Source organism: Ilyonectria robusta, assembly GCF_021365365.1.
Source record: "Ilyonectria robusta strain PMI_751 chromosome Unknown BGZ61scaffold_66, whole genome shotgun sequence".
In the NCBI taxonomy this organism is placed as follows: domain Eukaryota; kingdom Fungi; phylum Ascomycota; class Sordariomycetes; order Hypocreales; family Nectriaceae; genus Ilyonectria; species Ilyonectria robusta.
Genome location: NW_025764500.1, coordinates 855 through 22,075, shown reverse-complemented (window position 1 = coordinate 22,075; position 21,221 = coordinate 855). Strand labels below are relative to the sequence as shown.

The 21,221-nt window shown below is 46.3% G+C and overlaps 7 protein-coding genes across 7 annotated transcripts; 4 read left to right on the top strand and 3 right to left on the bottom strand.

The window, feature by feature from the left end:
• Positions 1-897: 897 nt before the first annotated feature.
• On the bottom strand, positions 898-1,728 carry BGZ61DRAFT_500655 (gluconate 5-dehydrogenase; the record flags this gene model as incomplete). The annotated part of the gene is made up of 2 exons (XM_046251590.1): positions 898-1,056; positions 1,123-1,728. The coding sequence occupies 2 exons, from the start codon at positions 1,726-1,728 to the stop codon at positions 898-900; spliced, it is 765 nt and encodes a 254-aa protein (XP_046094119.1).
• Positions 1,729-3,282: 1,554 nt separating this feature from the next.
• BGZ61DRAFT_500654 (uncharacterized protein) lies at positions 3,283-4,863 on the top strand (the record flags this gene model as incomplete). Its single annotated transcript, XM_046251589.1, has 5 exons — positions 3,283-3,318; positions 3,401-3,589; positions 3,902-4,312; positions 4,349-4,605; positions 4,701-4,863. 5 exons carry the CDS (start codon positions 3,283-3,285, stop codon positions 4,861-4,863), a joined length of 1,056 nt encoding a protein of 351 aa, XP_046094118.1.
• Positions 4,864-6,289: 1,426 nt separating this feature from the next.
• BGZ61DRAFT_374005 (uncharacterized protein) lies at positions 6,290-7,306 on the top strand (the record flags this gene model as incomplete). The annotated part of the gene is made up of 1 exon (XM_046242297.1): positions 6,290-7,306. The coding sequence occupies one exon, from the start codon at positions 6,290-6,292 to the stop codon at positions 7,304-7,306; it is 1,017 nt and encodes a 338-aa protein (XP_046094117.1).
• Positions 7,307-9,606: 2,300 nt separating this feature from the next.
• On the bottom strand, positions 9,607-11,552 carry BGZ61DRAFT_573377 (monooxygenase; the record flags this gene model as incomplete). Its single annotated transcript, XM_046256125.1, has 2 exons — positions 9,607-10,167; positions 10,251-11,552. The coding sequence occupies 2 exons, from the start codon at positions 11,550-11,552 to the stop codon at positions 9,607-9,609; spliced, it is 1,863 nt and encodes a 620-aa protein (XP_046094116.1).
• A 1,094-nt stretch (positions 11,553-12,646) lies between these two features.
• Positions 12,647-13,516, top strand: BGZ61DRAFT_373985 (Ribokinase-like protein; the record flags this gene model as incomplete). The annotated part of the gene is made up of 1 exon (XM_046242295.1): positions 12,647-13,516. The coding sequence occupies one exon, from the start codon at positions 12,647-12,649 to the stop codon at positions 13,514-13,516; it is 870 nt and encodes a 289-aa protein (XP_046094115.1).
• Positions 13,517-16,005: 2,489 nt separating this feature from the next.
• BGZ61DRAFT_373982 (RTA1 like protein-domain-containing protein) lies at positions 16,006-16,894 on the top strand (the record flags this gene model as incomplete). Its single annotated transcript, XM_046242294.1, has 2 exons — positions 16,006-16,231; positions 16,257-16,894. 2 exons carry the CDS (start codon positions 16,006-16,008, stop codon positions 16,892-16,894), a joined length of 864 nt encoding a protein of 287 aa, XP_046094114.1.
• Positions 16,895-18,366: 1,472 nt separating this feature from the next.
• On the bottom strand, positions 18,367-19,653 carry BGZ61DRAFT_487187 (Alpha/Beta hydrolase protein; the record flags this gene model as incomplete). The annotated part of the gene is made up of 2 exons (XM_046249940.1): positions 18,367-18,800; positions 19,254-19,653. The coding sequence occupies 2 exons, from the start codon at positions 19,651-19,653 to the stop codon at positions 18,367-18,369; spliced, it is 834 nt and encodes a 277-aa protein (XP_046094113.1).
• Positions 19,654-21,221: the final 1,568 nt, after the last annotated feature.

The window sequence follows — 21,221 nt, the reverse complement described above, 5'->3', positions numbered from 1 at the left end:
ACTTCCTTACTTGCTATTTTGAGGCAAGGAAGAAGGCTCTGACTACTAAAAATGCGTTATCTGGTTGGAAGGGAGCCGGGTTGTGGCCAATTAATATGTTAAAGCCAATGGGTAGCTAATTTGTTATTAACAACCCTAACAACACAATCACAGTCCAATCAGAAGCCCCTATTTCCCTAAAAAGGAATTAGAGGTCTGAAATTGCCCCTTTTACTACCCCTAGCAATTCAAGGGATATCACCTTATTGGTTCGTTCTCATAAGAAGGAAATCCTAGCTAGCCCAACCACAAGGCAGCTACTGAGAACTATTAGTAAGGGCTTAGATAAGCTCCACTTACAAATTGCCCAATTACAAGACTAAATTGCAGTTCTACAACGAAATTCAAACCAATCAAAGGCTAGAAAGAAAGGACGAGTTTATAAAGACCTAAATAAGCTATTTTTAGGTATCCGGAATGTGAAGAGGGCAAGAAGGCGAATAAAAACGCCTGAGGTTGAAGATTCAGAATAGCTTATTTTTCCTTTGTTTTTATTGGTTAATTTTTTGATATTTAGAAATTTCATTAGTTAGTTTATTAAAAATCAGTTGAAATGAACCAATTAGGTCTCTTAGTTGTTGTTTTATCTCTAAGTGAAGTTGAATTGCGATTTTGGTTATTGTGTAAGTGGGGCGGTCAGCTAAGCCCCTGATCCGTAAATGGGTGGGCTGACTTATTCGTTCCGATAAGCCTATGGAAACCAGCTGGCCAGGAGCAACGCCGAGGATGTTGAATCCCCTGTGCGCCGAAAGAAAGCAATCTACTTGTCGTTATCTATTTCCTAGCCCTACCCAGAGGCAACGCAGCCACCTGTCGTAGTCACCCAGAGTCTCTGCCCTGCTACACTAGACGTCAAGTCTAACCGAGCGCCGCAAGAACCTTTCTGTTCCCCCTGTTTGCACTTACCGCAGCACCATTGATCCATCTGCTCTCTTCGCTGGCTAGAAAGCCAACAATGTACGCAATATCCTCCGGGACACCAATTCTATCTGCAGCGGATGTTTCTCGAAGCTGTTCCTTCAGAAAATCCGGTCCCAGAAGATCTTGGTTTTGTTTCTATGCATCAGTAGCCGTAAGGCCCACGATGACGCTGTTGAATGTCGCCCCTTTCTCCTTGGCAAAGTTGTCTGCGAATGAGCGCATAAAGCTGTCGAGAGTGGCTTTGCTGGCGCCATATGTTATGATAGGATCCGAGTTTGCCTGCTTGGAAGCGCAGCTCGAGATGTTGACGATGCGACCCCTATATGTTGGTAGATGTGGCATGAGTGCGGTAGTAAGCGAGACTGGCGCGTAGACGTTTGCTTGCATGATCTCCAAGAAATTTTTGAGTGTGGTCTCCTTGATGGGCTTCGCCGCGGATGGGTCCGCTAAAACCGCATTGTTGATGAGAATGTCGATTGTTGTCGTTTTGAGTCCCCGAAGGACTTCAGGAATGATTTTCGTGCCGAAGTCTGGATCAAGTGCGTCTGCCTGAATGGCAATTGAGTGCTTAATGCCGAGTTTACGGCATTCATCCAAAGTTGCCTCAGCCGCGTTGCGGTTTGCCACATAAGTGATGGCGATATTGCTCAGGCCTTTACGAGCAAAGTGAAGCGCAATGGCTCGGCCAATCCCTCGTGATCCCCCAGTAACTATAGCCGTTTTTCCCGCTAAAGACCATGGCTCCTGAGGAGAAAGAGATTCAGACATTTTGGGAGTCGAGAAGTAAATTAGTAGACGGGAGACTAATAAGTATCAAGTCCGTCTCTTTTGCCTGAACTGTTTATCTCTTTATTAACATTTGGTTTTGAGTGCCCCTAATCTAGATGGTCACCTCAAGCTTGCATCAAGCTTACAAATGAATCTGAACAAAAGTTAAAAGGGTATTTGTGGACCGCATAGTACCTCAAAGTCCGCCGCTAAAAGAACCTCGCGAGCGGAGTTGAGTATGCAGAATGCATTACATAACTGCCTGAATATTCCTGCCGGGAAGTTGATGGTGCCCGAGCCGTACCCGAGCCGGTGTCATCCCACATAGTTGATTGCATCCCACATAGTTGATTGATTAGCATGGGTGTAGCGGACTTTTGGGACGCGGACTTTTAGGACACGGACTTTTGGGACACGGACTTTAAGACGCACCGAACCCAGATCCAAATGCAGGCAAGGTTGGGCTAGTTTCAAGGAGCCGCCATTTTCTCTACGGTTCTCGCTTTGACAGCGAAGTACTTGAATCGTGCGGTTATAGGGCGACGCCAAGTGGCGCGGCCGCAGAGGATCATAGAACTTTACAGCCGGCGCAGGGATATCAAGGGGCAACATCATGAGGGTGTGGAACTCCCGCTTGGGTTCTCCGCATGACTGCCACCCTTGACCGATGCCTAATAACTAGTCTAGGGCAAGTCGAAGTGCTCGCTTCATAGCAAGAAAGAGGCCGACTCGGTCAACCGTCGTACCGTGGCATCGTCTACGTACGTAAGAATTGTAGCAACTAGAATGGGCCCTGACGTTATGATTTATCGAAGTGGACAGAGACAAGCCAGTCATGTTATGTGTTGCCCAGTCCTTCCTCAACATAGAGCTCTGGGTTATTGCTGTTAAGCACAGTGCAGCGTAGGCTCCCCGGAGCCCGTCATGTCATTCTTCCCGAAGACCCGCACGCCGTATGTAGTTAATTCCCTTCATCTTGATCTTCTAATGGGTACTCTGCGTCATCTAACATCATGCTAGGACCCTCCCACTTAAATCGTGGCTGTGATGAGAGGTATAATGCAAACTCGCCCACCGCTAGACAGAGTTTACGTTGGGGATCGTGGCTTAGGAACTTTAAGTTTAAGCCAAATTACAATGTATCATTTTTATGGATTGCTTGCTTCTGCATCCTTCAAAAGATTGCCGAGGACCGAGGCATGCAGAAGAGATAGAACTTAAAAGCTTGACTGAATACCAACTTGTGCAGCTCGGGTCTAATTGCTGTAGGATATATAAAGGAGACTTTCTGGACCTTACTCTTAACCTCTTAAAATCTGGTATGCAGACCTACGACAGAGAGCCTACAACATTAATATTCTTTTCAATCTCCTCCGCATTTAAACTCAAACCGCAAAGGCAGACCGCTAATAAGGGCTGTCGCCGTTATTTGGGACGATAAAACTTTCAGGAACACTGGCTAAGGCCGCAGTGGTAGCCTGCCTTGGCGCTGGGTTTGCAGCAGCTCAGGATGTCTCCTACCTGCCGTGGACGGTTTGCGCAAACCAGACGACGATGTGTGCTCAAGCAAACGTGACCTTTGCGTACTACGTCAGTCGATCCTGTTATCAATTCCGCGCGTTAAGCAACTCCAACTAACTAATCGAACCAGTACGGCTATCCCCTCTACTAGTATGCCTTGGCTATACAGCGCACCACGAACGCCTCTACGAACTTGCTGTTCCATCAGCGCAATGTGTCAACTGCGGCCGACAAATGGTTGAACAAACCCAACGTTAATACTCTATACTCTAGAGCGTTTCTCGACCTGTTGTGTTCGGATCTGGTTATTAATGTCCCGGAAATAGAAGACTGTTACTGGGTGAGTCGTGGTCCCTAAGTTTCTTTGATCTTCTTTTTCGCCCCGGTGAAAGTATGCTATCTTCCGCTTAGACACCCACGTTGAAGACGGCTCCGATACTCCTGGTAGTAAATCAAGACTGACATACACTATTAGGTCTGGCCCTTCTATGACCCGTAAGGTCCATCTAAAAACATGCCGATTTAAGCTTACATCGAATAGATACGGCAACAACGTTGCGAATATCGGGAAGCTCTAGTCGTACCCCACAGGTAAATACCTTATCCGCTTCGACAAGAGCAACCCAGGCGTGCACCGTTTCAACAAAAAGAGCCGTACCAAGCGTACATCAACATTCCAACTCCATATGCCATCTCTGCGGTCCGCATCCTAGTCCAGCCAAACGAGGCCGATGCCGCTGCTGTCCACCGCGTCCAGGACCAGTTCGGGATTACCCCTATCCGGAGAGCCTCTCAGCTTCCGGTTGCGCCGTCCCTGAACCTAACCATGTTTACCGACCCAAAGATTGTTCCAGGATCAATCAACACTCTCGAGGAGGGCGTTCTAAGGCTCACCGCAAAGTTGTCACCGTACAATGCCCCCCTGGTTATCGCAGACAGGACCTGGGTGTCAGCAACGCTTCAAGGTGCTGGACTCGCCAAGGGATGCTTTGCGCAACCAAAGGGCACTAACCTCACCGCGGCGTCACAGGCAGCAAATAACTCCATCGTCAATGAGTTTTTTGTTCCAGGATATCTTCAAAATCTCGATAATAATTAGGTGCACCCGCAGGCCGCGTACATCGGCAATTTTCAGAGTGCGTATGTTACGCGATACAACATTGCGGCGACAGGTTACCTGACAAGGGATCAGGCCATGTACCCAGCCTACGCAAGTTCGACAATAAACAACATCATCCCATCCACCAGTGCGTTGCGCTTGACCTTCTCGGCAGAACCAAAGCTGAAGTCTCACGGCTTTTGGAGTCTGACTATATACGACGCCAACGCATATCTTATCCCGAACGACCTTGATAGGTACGCATTGGGGGATAGGAGCAACTTTACCTTAATGGACGGGACGATCTCTAGCGGTGCCGAGGACGGTTCTTTCAGATTTTAATTCAGCCAAGCAACGTTCCGCCACCGGCCAATTGGACGAGCAACTGGTTGCCTGCACCACCCGACGGAAATAGCTTCCAAATAAACTTAAGATTCTACGGCGGAGAGGACGCCATGTCCAATGGGAGCTATGTGTACCCCGTGGTTGAGACAATTGATGCCATTCCAGCGTAGTGCAATGCATATGTTGTAGCCAGGCGGAGTGGAATGGACCGACCAGGCGTGAGGGTCAGGGCAGGTGTCTGGTGATCTTGGAGATGTATACTAGACTATTCTTTTCTTAGGGGAGCATTGACCGACATAGATTAAGGATTTTGGAACGGCAAGTATAGAATAACAAACTTATTGCGTCCACCAGTTTTTATTAGAGTCACTGCTTCTGATCTGTAGATAAGATGTTCTGATCATTTATAGGGGCTCTGATCCCGCACCTCAGCCACCGACCAGCCTGCTCGAGAAGTTGAACAGCCGCATACAAATAAGTGCTCGTATCGATAGAACATGTTTCTCGTGCCTCTAGCAATAAGAAGGATCACGCATTACGCTAGACTTGAGAAGATGGATGGCAACAATGCTTAACAGCATCTCGTCTTGCAGAGTGACGTAAGAGCGAAACGATTACATCGGCGCAATTCTCCTAGAGCGTACGCGCGCGTCTCCATGTGGCAGAGCAGCCACCAGCCCTGCATCCTGGAGGACATGTCGGCGGATCAAGCAACTTGACGAAGCGAGTGTCGAGACGGGGGGCCTTTACACTGATCGGGAATACTGGTCTCTTCTTCACCCCCAAAATTGAAACCCACCTGTCGTGGAGATAGACTTTCTCAATGGCAACGCTATCCGTCAAGGCCGGTGGGCTTAACGTAGTAATCGAGTGGCAGGTTGAGCCATTCACATTGCTCCCTGTCCCTGAACTCATCCATCATATGCGCTGTCGTTGGCTAATCTAAACGCCTTAGTCGCATGTCTCCCTTCACCGCCGGCTCCCACCTCCCGGTGGCCTCGAGTGTCTGAAGTGTGCTGTGGTACCCCCTCGACCTCAAGAACTTCTTGCTGGGGTTCGGATCCCACGTCCTCGCAAACGCAGCAAGTGTGTCCAGCGCATACCGCGCGAACACCACATCCCCGTCGTCCCGGTACGGCAGCCCCAGCCTCGCAATGTTCTCGAACACGTACATCGGCTCTCCGGAGTGGCACCGGAGGTTGTTGTCTGGGGACTCGGGATCACCGTGTGGGCGCTCCGCCGTCCTCGGGGCCTCACACAGGTCCAAGTGCGGCCAGCCCGGCAGCTGGTATGTGCGCTCGAACTCGTAGTAGTACACGCTCTGGCTAGATCAGAATCAGCTATATGGGAGGGGTTCGAGTTCGGGTGTGTCCTAAAAGTCGGTGTTCTAAAAGTCCGCTGATCTCTGTAACTTCATAGCTTCACAACTCCGCAACTCCAAAACTCCGCAACCCCAAAACTCCGCAAGTCTATTTATACAACGTTAAAAGCCTGGATAGTATCAACATTCTGATATCTTCATTTTCTCCAATCTTTAGTCTCTTAAACGAAAAGTATTGCACGCACAAAACACCACACCAGTTATCTACTACAACAATGGGCTCTCGCATCCTCATAGTTGGCGCCGGCTCCATGGGGGTTATCGTTGGCTACCACCTAAGTCTGGCGGGATCCAATGTAACATTCCTTGCTCGTCCATATCAAATACAGGCATTAGAGCGTCCGCAGACGTTGTATTGCTATGATGATAACGAGTTAAAGGAGTTCAACGGTTATAATTGGATCACCGATCCAACAAGAATCATTGGTGCGGATTACGACTATATTTTCGTGACCCTCGACGGCGCGTCCTTACGGAACGAGACCGGCCAGAGACTGGTAAAGACAATCGGGGAGGCCGCGCGTGGCACGAACACAAAGGTTATTCTTGGAAGCGTATTCATCAATCTGAGATCCTGGTTCCTTCAGATCTCCGGCATTGGAGACGAGCAGATAATTAATGGCTTTCTCGCTATCCATGCCTACTCAACTAAGGCTGTAACCCTACCTACAAATTCCCCGACAGACCCAGACCTTATTTCGGAGGCCGATCTCGCCTACTCAGATCGTCTTGGCCAAGGTCTCGTCCTGGATGACAGCTCTCCCGGGGTAGCTAACGGCTTCGCGGAGATATACAACGCCAGCGGAGTGTCGAGCTGTGTTATTCTGCCAGCAGTAGAATTGGCCCTTCTCAGCAACCCCATGTTCGCAGTATTCGCGGCTTGTGAGCTGACAAACTGGCCGAAATTTCGTGATATCAGCAGCGAGGGCGAGCTGTGGAGCCTTACGGTCGCGGCCGTGAAAGAGATCCAAAGACTCAGCATTCATGGGGAACCGGGCCAGCAGGCGGCGAGACAGACAACTGAGGACGAGTTTGCCGCATCGCTAGCAGCGCGGGAGAAACAGATGCTCCCGCTCGATTGGCAGGCATTTAATCGCTACCATCATGGCGCCAAGGTGAACGCTCAGGACCGCGAGCATCTACACGCTTGTCAAGAGATAGGCGAGACTGATGGTAAGCCGATGTCTGCGCTCAGGGAATTGCTTCAGCGCGTCGAGGCTCGCCAAGGTTAAAGGCGTGAATTGAGAAGTGTATCAGTGAAGGAAATTATAAATAAGTTGAAGCTTTATAACGTACATGATAAGCTTGCGTGACAAACAAGCTTGCGTGACAAACAAGCTTGCGTGACAAAAATCCCTCCACCTACATTATCTCCATTTAATCAATTAATTCTCAACCACAAAATATGTCTGACCCTTATATTGAGGGTAGAATCCTTCTTGCGCTTCAGGCCCTTCAAAATGACCCAAAATTAAAGCTCCGATGCGCTGCAGAGATCTATAAAGTTGGCCGTATGATGCTATGGCGCCGGCAGAAGGGGATTCAATCCCGACGCAATTAGATCCCCAAATCACACAAGCTGTCCGATCTAGAAGAGCAGATTATTATTCAGTTTATCCTCGACCTGGATTTGCGAGGGTTTCCCCTGCGACTGTGTAGTATTGAAGAAATAGCCAACTAACTGCTTGCCGACTGCAACATATCACCCGTTAGTAAGTACTAAGCTTCTAACTTTATTAGGCAATAACTAGAGCTCAAGATATATTTTTTTTATAAATATAATTATTAGAGGGCTAAATATAAAAATCCAACTATTATTTGTAATTAGTTCTAGCTTATAGAGAATATAATTATAAAATATAATATTAACCTAGCCGATATTTATAACTTTAATAAGACCGGCTTTATAATAGATATTATTACAAGTAGAATAGTTATTATAGGCATAGATAGGCGTAGAAACCTAAAACCAGTCCAGCCTAGAAACTGGGAATAGGTTACAGTTATTTAGGCGATTAATATAGAAGGCTGGGCGATCTAGCCATTTATCGTAATTACGGGCCAATATCACCTCGCTAGCTGGTATTAGAAAAGCAACCTCCCGGGCGATTGGGCTATTGCGACGACTTAAAATAGCTGGACCGATAATGAAATAGGTTTTGAGTAGCTTAAGTACTTTGACCGGCATACAAAGGATCGATCGACCGGTTGCTATTGTCTTCTAATCCTCGATGGGCACGAAAGTTACTACTCCGTCGACTTTAAGAAATATTATAAAGAGAATAACATTATTATGCTTTATATGCTGCCTCATTTATCTCATCTACTCCAGCCTCTTGATATCAGATGCTTTAGGCTGCTTAAAATAGCCTATAGTCGAGAAATTGAGCAATTAATTAAATACTCTATAACCTACATTACGAAGACTGAGTTCTTCCCAGCCTTCTATGCTGCCTATATAGCTGCTATGACAAGGAGTAATATTAAGGGAGGTTTTCGAGGGGCTGGACTTGTTCTCTTAAACCTAGAAAATATTATATTGAAGCTTGATGTGCAGCTATAGACTCCAATACCGGCTGTAAAGGAGGTCGGCCTCCCCGACCCTTGGGTCTCGAAGACCCCAAAGATAGTACTTAAGGCCAGTTTGCAGTCTGAATACCTTAAAAAACAAATAAGAAGGCATCAGAGCAGCTCTCCAGTATCTATCCTTAAGATGCTTAAGTTATTTTCTAAGGGAATAAAGATAATAATATATTAAATAGTATTATTAAAATCTAAGAACTAGATTCTTTAATAGGTAAATAAGACTCTTAGCAAGCAGTATAGAGCAAAAAGAACCCGCCTATAGAATAGAGGGAAGATAACTGTAGATAAGGGAAGGGGTGAGATAGATTAGAGAGATATCGATGCACAGGTAGCAGCTGAATCGTCAAGAAGTAGTAGTCGAGCGAGGTCGGTGATGCCGAGGGAAAGGCGCTGTGGAACTTGTAGAAAGGCCGGTCATAATGCAAGGACCTGTCAGGCTGTTATTGAGACCTCTGGAGAAGAGTATAATAATTAGTTTTAATTGATTTAAGGTGTTGTTGTATTTTTATTGAAGTTTTAATTTTGAAGGTTGGTATTTTTGTCACGCAAGCTTGTTTGTCACGCAAGCTTATCATGTACGTTATATATTAAGACAACCGTATAGTGTGATAGGGCTAACAGTGCACCTGGAGTTTAATATGGTACCGGAGGCTTATCCTAGCTTAGGTGGTTTCTACTTAAGATAATAAGTCCGCTTGAAAAATAAGATAGCATCTTTTTTTCTTTTTACTTATTAACTCAGTTTAAAATGAATGCATATCAGTAATACTATTAGTACTATTCCTTATTTTATTTTACAATATAAGCAATCTCTCTGAGGGGAACGGTCTGTTAGTAATTAAAGTAACGAGTCGTTTTGACATACTATTGTTATAGGAGACAGGGGCGTCCGACAAAGTGATACCCTATATTGCCGTGCAGATTTTAGCTGAGTATAAGCTGACCCTCACACTATTCTTATCTCGAGGCCTTGAAGATCGTCTGTCGCTCTCCAATGTGCTAGAAATTGAAGATAACTTTCTACCCCATAACCCCAGAGCCCGCTACGATTTCTGTTCTTTAGCTCTAAAGGGCTTTTCTTGCTTTCGTGGACTGGATGTCTCGGTGCACAGTTGCTGTTTCCCCTCCCCGCTAGCGCCAGAGCACGACTCGAGATTTGCTCTGACCATGCTTGAACCGCTTCTTCTGTCGGCTCCAGGGTGACCCTTTCTGAGCCGGCAATCTTGAGGCCCCGCATAATCATGTACGAGATGTGCTGGGAGATCTCATCCAGAAAGAAGCAATAGTTTGCCGCTGCAGCAGTTTGAGAGGGCCCATGGAAGAAGAAATTCGGAAAGTCACGGCCGATGACTCCATGCAAAGTAGAGACACCATCTACCAAGACTTCATCCATGGTCTTTCCTTGGCGACCTTTGACGGTTATCCGAGCACGGCGAGCTATGTTGTCTACTGCGGCCGAGCGATAGCCAGTGCTGAATATAAGGACGTCCGCCCCGTACTCCTGATTCTGGAACAGTACGCCATCGGCTGACACTCCGTCTATACCTTGGCCATCCGTATGTACCAACGTCACGTTGGGTTGGTCGAAACAGAAAGATAATCATCCTGGAAGCATAGCCGCTTGCACCAGCTTGGATACCATGGTTTCAACTTCTCGGCAGTTTTAACATCTTTAACAGTCTGATCAACGCGGGCTCGGACTTTCTCCATACGTGGAGAGTCCAATGCGTACAACCCTTCAATATAAGAACGTATTGCTCCAGGCTTCATAGGTGCATTCGGGCTACCAAGGCGTGCACTCCATGTTGGACACTTGCTCCATCCATCGTCAACCACGTCTTTGTCTCCAGGCTCTGCGGCATTGCACATATGCGCGTTGAAGTTTGCGTTGCGTCTTCTTTGCCAGCCGCTCTCTTTTGTCATGTGTAGCCACCACTCACGACTAGTTGATTGCTGACCACGTTCCATGACCGCCGAGGGTGTACGTTGAAAGACGTGAAGATGCTTGGCCCATCGAGCGAGGTATGGGATAACTTGGACGGCTGTGGCACCTGTCCCAATGATGGCCACCCTCTTGTCCTTGAGCTGGATCAGGGAGGGGTCAGTCGGCGATCCACCAGTGCAATTATAATCCCATCGAGCATTGTGGAAGCTGGAACCCTTGAAGGTATCCATGCTTGGGAGGTCTAATATCTGAGGATGAGTCAAGATCCCGGAAGCACAGATGAAGAACTGAGCCCTGACTTTGAATTCGAGCGGGTGCTTCTCCTTGCGAGTCTCGGTCATATCGATGACCCATTCTTTGGCCGAGTCGTCCCAAACGACCTGCTTTATTTGGGTCTGCAGCATTGTTTGGCTTCGAAGGTTCCATTTATCAGCGACGAGCTCTGCGTATTCGCGCAGCTCCGTGCCACTGGCATATTTCTCCTTGGGCATGTATCCCGTCTGCTCGAGGAGGGGCATGTAGATGTAGCTCTCGATGTCACACATCAGGCCGGGATACCGATTCCAGTACCATGTCCCTCCGAAACCCCCGGCCGAGTCGACGAGACGCAGATCATCAACGGCCATGCCAGCCCGAATCAAATTTACGGCATAAAGTAGTCCGCCATACCCGGCGCCTAGAATGAGTACCTTGGACTTGGAGTCTCCAAATCGTCGAGCGGTATCGCTAGGTGGATGTGCCGGGTCAAGCCATATATCTAGGCCATAATGCTTGAACCTTTCCGATGAAAAGAGGTCAATGTACTGAGAAACACCTTTTGGTCTCGCCCGTTTAGTGCGTTCCCTCTCGTATCGATCTTGGACCTGGAGAGCAGCCGCCTGGTCGATTTTCTCCTCGGGACAAGTAGCCGTAGGCGTTATTGTTTCAAGCTGGGCAGGGGCCGCCATGTTGTGGAGTGTTGCTTTAGTCGTCATACATAACCTGAACAGGTTTGAGGATTGTTCTGAGAAGATATTAGTAGTTGACTGGAGGTTTCTACCCCGCGTTCCTGAAGGCTTGCGTGATTAAGCCTGGGGTGCACGTGCACTGAATTTGATTTGATGGTCTTGTAGTGAGTATATGTATCGGCATAAGATAAGTGTTGGATTGTGACCTTGGATTACGAAACCTCTGATCGATCGATATCCTGACCTTAGTCAGAGGGGGTGTCAGATGACATAAAACCCCTCTCGAGAAAGGAGGGGGCCGGAGGCATCCTAGATCAAGACAATCAACGGATTCAGGATCCACACCCTATTAAGCATTCATCCCTGGATCGAATGTGCCGTATGCTATCCAACAACAAGTAGAATGTATTTAATATTATGTTATAATAATATATTGTTGGATTGACTCCCTATGTGGCGGTATAACCTCTGATACAATAATAGCTCTGTTTTGGTTAGAAGGCGTGGATTATGTTAGAAAGAGACTCTGTATTATAAAACCTTCAATAGATTGATATTAGGACCTTAGGTAGTCAGAAGAAAGGGTCAGACAACCCCTTTTCGGGAGGTCCGGCAGACTGGAAGGGAGGGATAATCAAGATCATTATCATCAATTTGAACACGATTACATTGATCAATTTGACTGTAACGGATCCGTCAAATTGCATAAAAACCCCTCAAAGGAAAAAGAGGGGTAAGACAGATCCTTGATCAATAACATCATCAGTCTGATAGTCCACACTCGTTAGAAGTTGGACCCCGTGATCAAACACGACGAGACGTTACCAACATATATGTAAACTTGAAAAGCTTGGGATACGCCGGATGTGAGGGCTTTGAAGACTCAATTTGGGCTTCTGGATTTGTGCCCGATGATAAGTTGACATCCGGGTGGCCCTATTATATCAGCTGCCTCTGTCAGCAGGAGCAAGGTATTGGGTACCCAGATGGTCTCACCCTCCATAAAGCAGCCGGGTTTCCCACCTGCCGTACACAGCAGACCAGGCTACAAAACAACCCTGAGACTTCTGGACCCTCAACCATTCAACATCAGCATGTCGCCAATAACTGTTGCGATCGTAGGCGGCATCATTACCGACTCCTTCATCGAGATCCCTCATATGCCAGCCCCGGGTCAAGTCGTGCTTGGAACTTCAATACGGCACCGTCCAGGTGGCAAGGGCGCCAACATGGCCGTTGCGATGCACCGCGTGAGCCACCAAGATCCAACTCGCAGGCATGCTGTCTCGCGCCCCAGCCCTGCTGCTGAGAGGAATGATGTGCATATATACTTGAATGGGGCCGTGGGCGATGACGAGGCCGGCGCACGCCTTCTCGCGGCCATTGCTCATAGCGGCGTCGATGTGTCGCAGGTGCAAATCTTGCAAGGCGTCCAGAGCGCAGCAGCCATCATGCTGCTTGGGACGGGCGGCGTGGGCAATCCAGCACCCGGAATCATTGCGTTTCGAGCAGCGAGCAAGCAGTGGAGGCTTCGTGACCGGAATGGGGTAGACTGTATGGCCGCCGGCTTGCGACCAGACCTGGTCATCTCGGACTTGGCGATATCTCACAGTGAGGCCGTGCAGGTTCTGGCCACTGCAAGGCGGCAGGGTATTGATACGATGCTGAATCCAGGGCCCGCGGTGCATCTTGAGGCGTCTGTATTTCGAACTGTCACGCACCTAGTCTTGAACGAGGAGGAGGCGTCGGTTTTATTGGGTCGGGGACTTGAGGACCTGAAGACGAACCGTGATTGGGCCGAGGCAACGGAGTGTTTCTTGCAGCTGGGAGTGGCGAATGTAGTCCTGACTTTGGGGGACAAGGGAGCATACTATGCAACAAGTCTTGGTGAACGGGGGATTGTAGAAGCGGAGAAAAACATCGAGATAGTAGACTCAACAGGAGCCGGGTACGTTTTCCCATAAGTCAACTACCCTATTAACCGACCAACCCATTAGTCGACCGCCCCACTTACACGATCAATAAAACTACCTATTAACTTCAAATATAAATACAATAACAACTAGTTAAGTATTCCAATTAACGTATATGATAAGCGAGCGTCGCAAACAAGCGAGCGTCGCACCTATACTGTACAGCTAAAAGTGTAAATTTTAGGTTTTCCAAAACGGGCTATTTAATTAGTAAATTTCTAAAGAATTGATTTTAGGTTTTTAAGAAAAAAGATTATAAGATAGTATTTTCTTTATATTTCTAACTAATTTATGAAGCTAGTTATAAATAAAAATAGTAAAAAAGACAGTGCGAATTTTATACTACTAGCGCTATAAGTATATATAGCTTAAAGAAATTCTCAAAAATAATAGATATTATAGATAAGCTATATTTAAAATTATAGCTATTTTAGGCTTAGTTTAAGTTTTTAAGAATTATTTTAAAATCGCGATTTAAGGTGAAAATCCAAGTGCGACGCTTGCTTGTTTGCGACGCTCGCTTATCATACACGTTATATAAGATTTCTAATTTTAAAATTCAAGTTTTTTACTATAAATAGCTACAGCTACTATTTACTAATAATATTAGAATAGCTAATATAGTTGCTATTACTTAAGTAGTTTATAATTACAATACTGAATTAGTAAGATAACTTATAGTACCAGTAAAATTAGAGCTAGAGTTAAAGCTATACCAGATTTACTTCCCCGATATAGATAGAGGGCCTTGCCAGGTTATATTTACTATAGAGGCTGCAGTAGAGCAGATTTATATCTTACTATCAGTTTATAAGTAATATATAGTTATTATAATAAGCTGGAAGAGATTAAAGGTAGCTAGATAGCTCTTAATATCAGCTATTAAGCTATTAACTATATTATCTAGCTTATTACAGGTTAATAATACAGCTTATATAATTATATCTAGCTTATAATTATATAGGTATTCACCTATTATATTTATTATATACTACAGCTAGAAGATACTTACTATAAGTTTGGGAATTTTAAGAGCTGGTACTTTAGCAGCAATACTATTATATACAGTTAGATAGTACTATATAAGTATCAGACCCTAGCGCCCACCTTAGAAGTATTTATTCTAATAGAAATATAACAGAGCCCTGCTATAGAAGGTTTTAATAATATCTTTACTGATTATAGCCTATAGATTATTAGTTGGGCGACGATACTGCAGGGTAAAAGGGAAACCCACCTAGTTATTAAAAGACGTAGATCCCAGGTTCCGCAGCTTTTGCATATGGACCTATTCAGGGCCCAGAAGAGTCCAAGAACTTACATTCTCCGGGTCTATATCAAGTCCGAGCCCGGTATCTGTTGTACTTGTAGCGTATCCCTCTGCAAGAGCACCAGCTATATTTATATATAAGAAGAAGAACCGACCAGCAGCAAATCCCCCGCCGCCAGCAGCATAAAACCTCTCATTCCATCCATTAACAGGGAGCCAGATCTCAATATTTATTTAGTCGTCGGTACCTGGATCGTATATATAACGGTGATGTTGCAGAAAGCGAGGTTTTCCGTATCAATAGAAGGCTGTGTAAATCGATAACCATAGTGGACGTGGGTAGTGAAATTTGTGATAGGTGTAGCCTCGATAGACAGGATTTCAGTGCCGAATACCGCCGGTGGTGTTGCGAACGTGCTTGGCACATAGGCATTGATAGAGACAAGGCATTCATATTGTACACGTTGCTACGGGTAGCGTAAATTGACCTCGGTATCTGCGTAGACTGCTGTGAGTAATGCTGTTATTTAAGCCGTTAAATTGCCCTGGGATTGCTACGGAACTCTTCAAGGTGGCGTGCATATCAACGAAAACATCAATACTCGTAATTTGCTATCTTCTTGGAAACCCGTGTGGCTCTGGATACTCGTATTCAAGCTCAGCGCGAGGCGGAGTCCGATGATATACGCAGTCTCCGGCGACTAGGGTTCCGCTAGACTAGATCTAAGTATCCGAGTGGCCCCGCCAATTTCCCATGCGTGAGAAAATACTCGTATCCGAGTTTAGAGGCTCTGACGCGGAATTTGAATACGAGTATTTATCGAGCACGCACGTAGCAGACGACGGATAGTCTGAGATAGCATTAATCGACCCTGGTTCGCAGCTCTCACGTGCCGGTGTTATTTTTATCAACGACAATTGAAACCAAGAGCATGTTCCACACAACTGAATACATATATTGCAAAACATTGCGAATCGAGGTGGGTTATTAAAGATTCTGAAATTAGAATCGCTTCAGGTCTATATTATATTAATATACATTCCACCTCCCCTCACTCGTTCAACTCTGCATACTATACAACTCGCTCAGATGCAATCATTCCAATCTGTCCTTACCTTGCGACCCTCACTACGTTGTTGTCGACTCTTCTCCTTCCTCCAAACCCGAATTCTTTCCCTCTACTACGAAGCAGCTAAGACTCAAGGAGACATGGGAAATTCTTCTTTATTAGATCCCGTGGAAGGAGTCGAGCCCACCAAAGGTAGCTATTACCTTTGGCGCTATGCCCCCAACAAAGGAGCTGCAGCGCTCTTCCTCCTCCTCTTCCTGGCCTCCTTCTTCTATATTTGTTGGAGAATATATAAGACCCGTACCCGCTTCTGCATTGTGTTTGCAATCGGATGTTTCTATAAGCAACCTATAGCACATATAATAGGTACCCTCGTTAATCTTCTTATTAGTCGAAGTCATCGGTTATGGAGCCCGTATATCCTCCGCCAACCAAACCGGTCGCATCATAACTTATACCATTCAAAGCATGTATATCCTGGTCGCACCGGCTCTCTTCGCAGCATCGATATACATAACCCTGGGCAGAATAATCATCAGCGTCCGCGGCGAGAAATATTCCTTGATTAGACCGACAAGATTGACAAAGACGTTTGTTACTGGAGACATCCTAACGTTCATGATCCAGGGTGGTGCAGCAGGTATAATAGTAGTCCAGAACGCTACTCTTGCTAAATGGGGTGAGAGAATTGTAATACTTGGTCTTATCGTCCAGGTTCTCTTGTTTGGCCTATTTACAGCTATTGCGGTAGTCTTCCACCACAGGTTGAGAAAATCTGCTACGACCGACTCGTTCAACAGTTTGATCCCTTGGGAGTCAACCTTATATATGCTATATATAGTAAGCGCCTTAATCATAGTTCAATCAATCTTCAGGGTAGTTGAATATGCCCAGGGTCAAACCGGTTATTGTCTCAGTCATGAGTGGACAATATATGTCTTTGATTCACTTCTGATGTTCCTTGTTGCAGTCTTGTTTTCATGGAGATTTCCAAGCGGGCTGAAGCCAAGAGAATTCATTCCAGTTTAAAGACGCTAAGGGATTGGGATTTTATTGTCACAAAAAGCAATTTAAGTTTCGTTAGACTTAATTAGATTAGATAATATAGACGCAGGTTAAAGTACAGGCTCCAAAGTAAACCAAAGGGATCAAAGAAAATACTCTCTATCTGAAAATGTTTAAAAGCCTCTTCAAAGTTATTCCCCAAGAGACCTGGAGACGGGCGCTTTAGACTTTAGACTTGGAAATCGGATATTATTTACTTCACCATTTATTATTCTATCGCCGTTGGCCCTGTGTCACACACACAGGTAGCTAGCTTCCCTTGTATATAATTGATTAGGAACTATCACAGCTATAGCTGACATAGACTCTGCCTGCTGTATATCCCATTATTCACACTATCTTGGTATTTTCCCTTCCTATCTATTACAGTGAGGTAACCACAACCTGGGGCCCGTAAGGACAGTATTTTACCCTACGACAAGATGAACTGGGTTCTCTCACAACCCCCTCGTGACTTGGACATATAAACCGTCTTCATTCATTGTGGTGCTTTAGCCCCTCAGTCATACGTTAAAATGCCGGCAGCGGCGCATACGCGTCTGGGGAAGCACAGAGTTGGGAGGATTCCTGGGGTCTAGAATAGATGGAGCGCTTGCATTTATTTTTGAAAGAGCGTTTCAGTCAGAGAGCTGTCTTTTGCTGCTTAGTTCTTAACAATAATCGGATCTCTTCGACCTTGAATTTGAAAGCGACACGTATCCCTAAAGATACTGACATCGATACGACAGTCCTCTTCTTTTGTCTGTGCATGTGGAGTACGTCTCCCAAGTTACTCTGTTAAAGGGTCTAGGCTCCATCACTTCTTTCAAGTCATTTGTAAACTCCTCAAGGGCCAACAGCTTTAAATATTGGCTTGTAGAGTCCAATACGAAAAACCATGACGCTATTGACTTACTGCTTAGAACAACCCCCCACCACCCTGGGCGGTTAAGCTTTTGACAAGGGTTATCGTCGTATCGCGAACCTCCCCCAATTATGAGCCGTAAGCAATCACCACGATCCAAAGCGTAGGCCGCATCCAACAGCTTTATGTTGCAAGCGTTAAACTATCTGTACCCCAGAGTCGTATATGTTGTTGAGTAATGTTTCGCGACTGGCGTTGCTTGTTCACCACACTGAGTCGAATAAACAGATTAACACTGGGACAGTCGCTCGAGTACATGAGCTTAACAGAAACTTTCCATAATCGTCAGGGATTTGTGGAGGGGCTCGGTAGTAAAGGCTAGTATATCTTGTCTTGCTCCGAGGGCAGTATCGTCTACAAACCCTCCCCCAACCAACAATGGCCCGCCCAAGGTTGGTGTTGGGTCGATAGGATTAAACGTGAACCGGGAAGGTTCTGTATCGGCCGAGGGTGGCTGGTCTTTCAAAGCTCCATTCTTGTCCAGATAAAGCTCCAGGCGATTTGTGGCTGGCGGCCATCTGGGCAGTTCTAGCTACTGTGCAGATTGCATCCCCATGATGTAGACCTGAACAGCCGGTCCTGTTTGAATGTCTGTACGGCGGGCAAGATTTCTGTGCAGCCATTCTAGCATGGGCCTCGTTATCGTCTTATTCTGTGGTTGCAAATGCGTCCAAGGGCCAATTATAAGCCTCGCGTGATATCCTCTTGCAGTAAGTTTCTCATACTGCTCTATTGTTTGTTCGAGAAATATGTCCTGCCATCCGTTTATGAGTAGTAAAGGGGTTATTACTCCGTCAAGAGCCTGACCGTGCTGCAACGGGGACCAGCTGGGGTCCTTTCGGTCGGGATGGCGAATGGCGTGCGTTAGCCAAGGCGCGGATCGAGCGCCAGAGATGTGAGAGTCGACGCCTTGGGTCAACGGAAGAGCATCGATTATTGACCGAAGACTTTTTCCCGGATTTAGTGCTTTGTACTGTGTTGTATCAGAAAGGAAGGGTATATTGAGATATGATGGAAGCTCTTGATTTCTATCTAATAGAGGGCTTGTAGCAGCTCTATTTATGAAGGTATCCTTATCATTACAAAAGCTATAGTAAGGTTTCCTTTGAGACCGGATCCAAGGGATCCGGGTCTTCGAGACCGGCTTGCTAGAAAGCCGCGTCTTTGAGACTTCCTTGAGACCCTTTGTAACCGGGCCGTAGTCTCACAAGCTGATAGGTGTGATATACTGGTCGATAAGGCTTCCTGTCTCCTGAGTGACGATGGTGTGCGATCAAAAAATATGCTGCATGTTGAAAGCTCCCGTGCCCCAGATGTGTTTTGCATAGTCATGCGGTCCGGCAATAATCACAGAGGCGACGAGATCACCTGGAGGATCTCGAAGAAGCGCCTATGGAGTGTAGCTCGAGTACGACATACCCAGCGTGATAAAGGAGCCTGTATACCAACTCTGCTGGCGTATCCAGTTAATAACGCCTTGTCCAGCTTCAGCTTCGAAGAATCCTCTATCAAATCTGCCCGTGGATCCGAATGTCCCCCGACTGCTGACGAAAAGAACCTGGTAGCTCCGAGAGGCGAAGATGTGCGCAGAACCCATGGTCATCATGATGCCACGGCCGTACGGACTGCGAACGAGTACGGTACCTGATGGCTCGCGGTCGATGGGTTGATGGAGATCAGCGGCAGGCGTTGGGCCATCATTAGGACGAGGAATTGTCAACTCGGATTTTTCGAAGTTGCATGTTTCTGGAGGGAGGTCTGGACTACATCCTATTAGGCGGTCGATTGTCGCGTCGATGAAGCCCCGCGCAGTAGACATGTTGACGACGTTGCTGATAGCCTGTTTGGAATTGCGTACTTAAGAAGATCAGCACGGGAGATAAATATCAGCAGAAAGGAACTCAATTCATTGCTCAAGTTGTTTGTAAGAACTATTTAGCCGTCATCAACAACGTGGGGAATTTCCGGGATCTACATTTCGCCCGAGTCCGAAGCCGAAACCGAATTGTCCTTCCTTCTACTTGCGCAAGGACCCTTCCACGGCGATATCCCTTGGCTTATATTTCTTAGGCATGTGCTGATGGATTGGCCCAAGTCAAACTTCGAAGGATATTTCAGGTCATTTCCTTTTGACACTACCAAATTACTTCCCGACAACTACTCTTCCGCGACCCAAGTTCAATGTTAGGGCGTAGGGAGTATCGACCTTTCCATCCCGATGAGAACCAACCCGAATGGCAGGGAAATGAGTTCCAGAGCTTCTGTACGTGTACGTCATCGTGGCCTCGACACCAACGCCAACTTTGCCGAAACTCTTCTTCATAAAGGTTCCAGATCCTTTAAAGCCTCACTCGGTTGATATGACCTTGCTACTGCTAGGAGACACCTCAACGTGAACCTTGAATGTAATACTGGTGCCAGCTCGCACCTCAACTCTCTTGGCCCCGTTGATGGGCCCATCCGCGAGCATCCAGTTTGGCCCGTCGATGTCGTTCTCCGAGGCAGGGAGGCTACTTGCAAGAATAAATTCCACTTATCCAGCTGCGATAATGACCAAGATTGTTCCCTGAGGGAGTCTAAGTCAGAAGTGATTTATACAAGTGGTATGTTGGGTGCAGCACCTCTATATTAGTCTTAGTGTCTGGTATAAGTGAAGTAGTTTATATTAGCAGTTAGTAAAGGGTATTCCTTGTCTGAGCGTAGACATAAGTACATCTGCAATATCCCCTGTTGATCTGGTAGTCGTATTAATAGTTAATAATGGTAGAATTACTATTGAAAGGGGTTTAAGGGTATACAATTGTAATTCCTTATGGAGGATTATGCAGATCACTTGTATTGTAGCTGGGTAGTGATCCTCCGTTCCCTGTTCATTTAATCTATATTCATCTACATTTACTGCTCTCTAGTCATTAAGGCGGTCACCTTACGTTAAGGTATATAAGCGGCTGCGGCAGCATTGTGTCTTACAGTAGTTGAAAATGCGAGATCAAGATCAAGGTTGCGATTGCGTTGATACTGTCGCACACCAGCTAATTACTGTAAAGGGGGATACGCAATAGCAACGGCTGGAGATGATTGAATGGGGCGGCAGGGCTATCAGTTCCATTGTATCTAGTTTCTCTCACTCCTGAGATAACGATACCTTGCCCTAGGACTGGCGTCCCTGAGATTGTTTGCTAGTTTGCCCATTATGTAGTTCCAGCTCGTCCTCTCACCTAGTTCTATATATCAAGCTATGGATGGTTCGGTACCTGGCTCAAGTTATTTAAGGTTAGAGGCGCGGTACTCTGGTACTAAGCTATTCCTTAATATGATCAAACTCCACGTTTTGTTGGATGTCCGGTTGACAGTATTTCTGAGTAAGTTCCTTCTACCTGACTGATA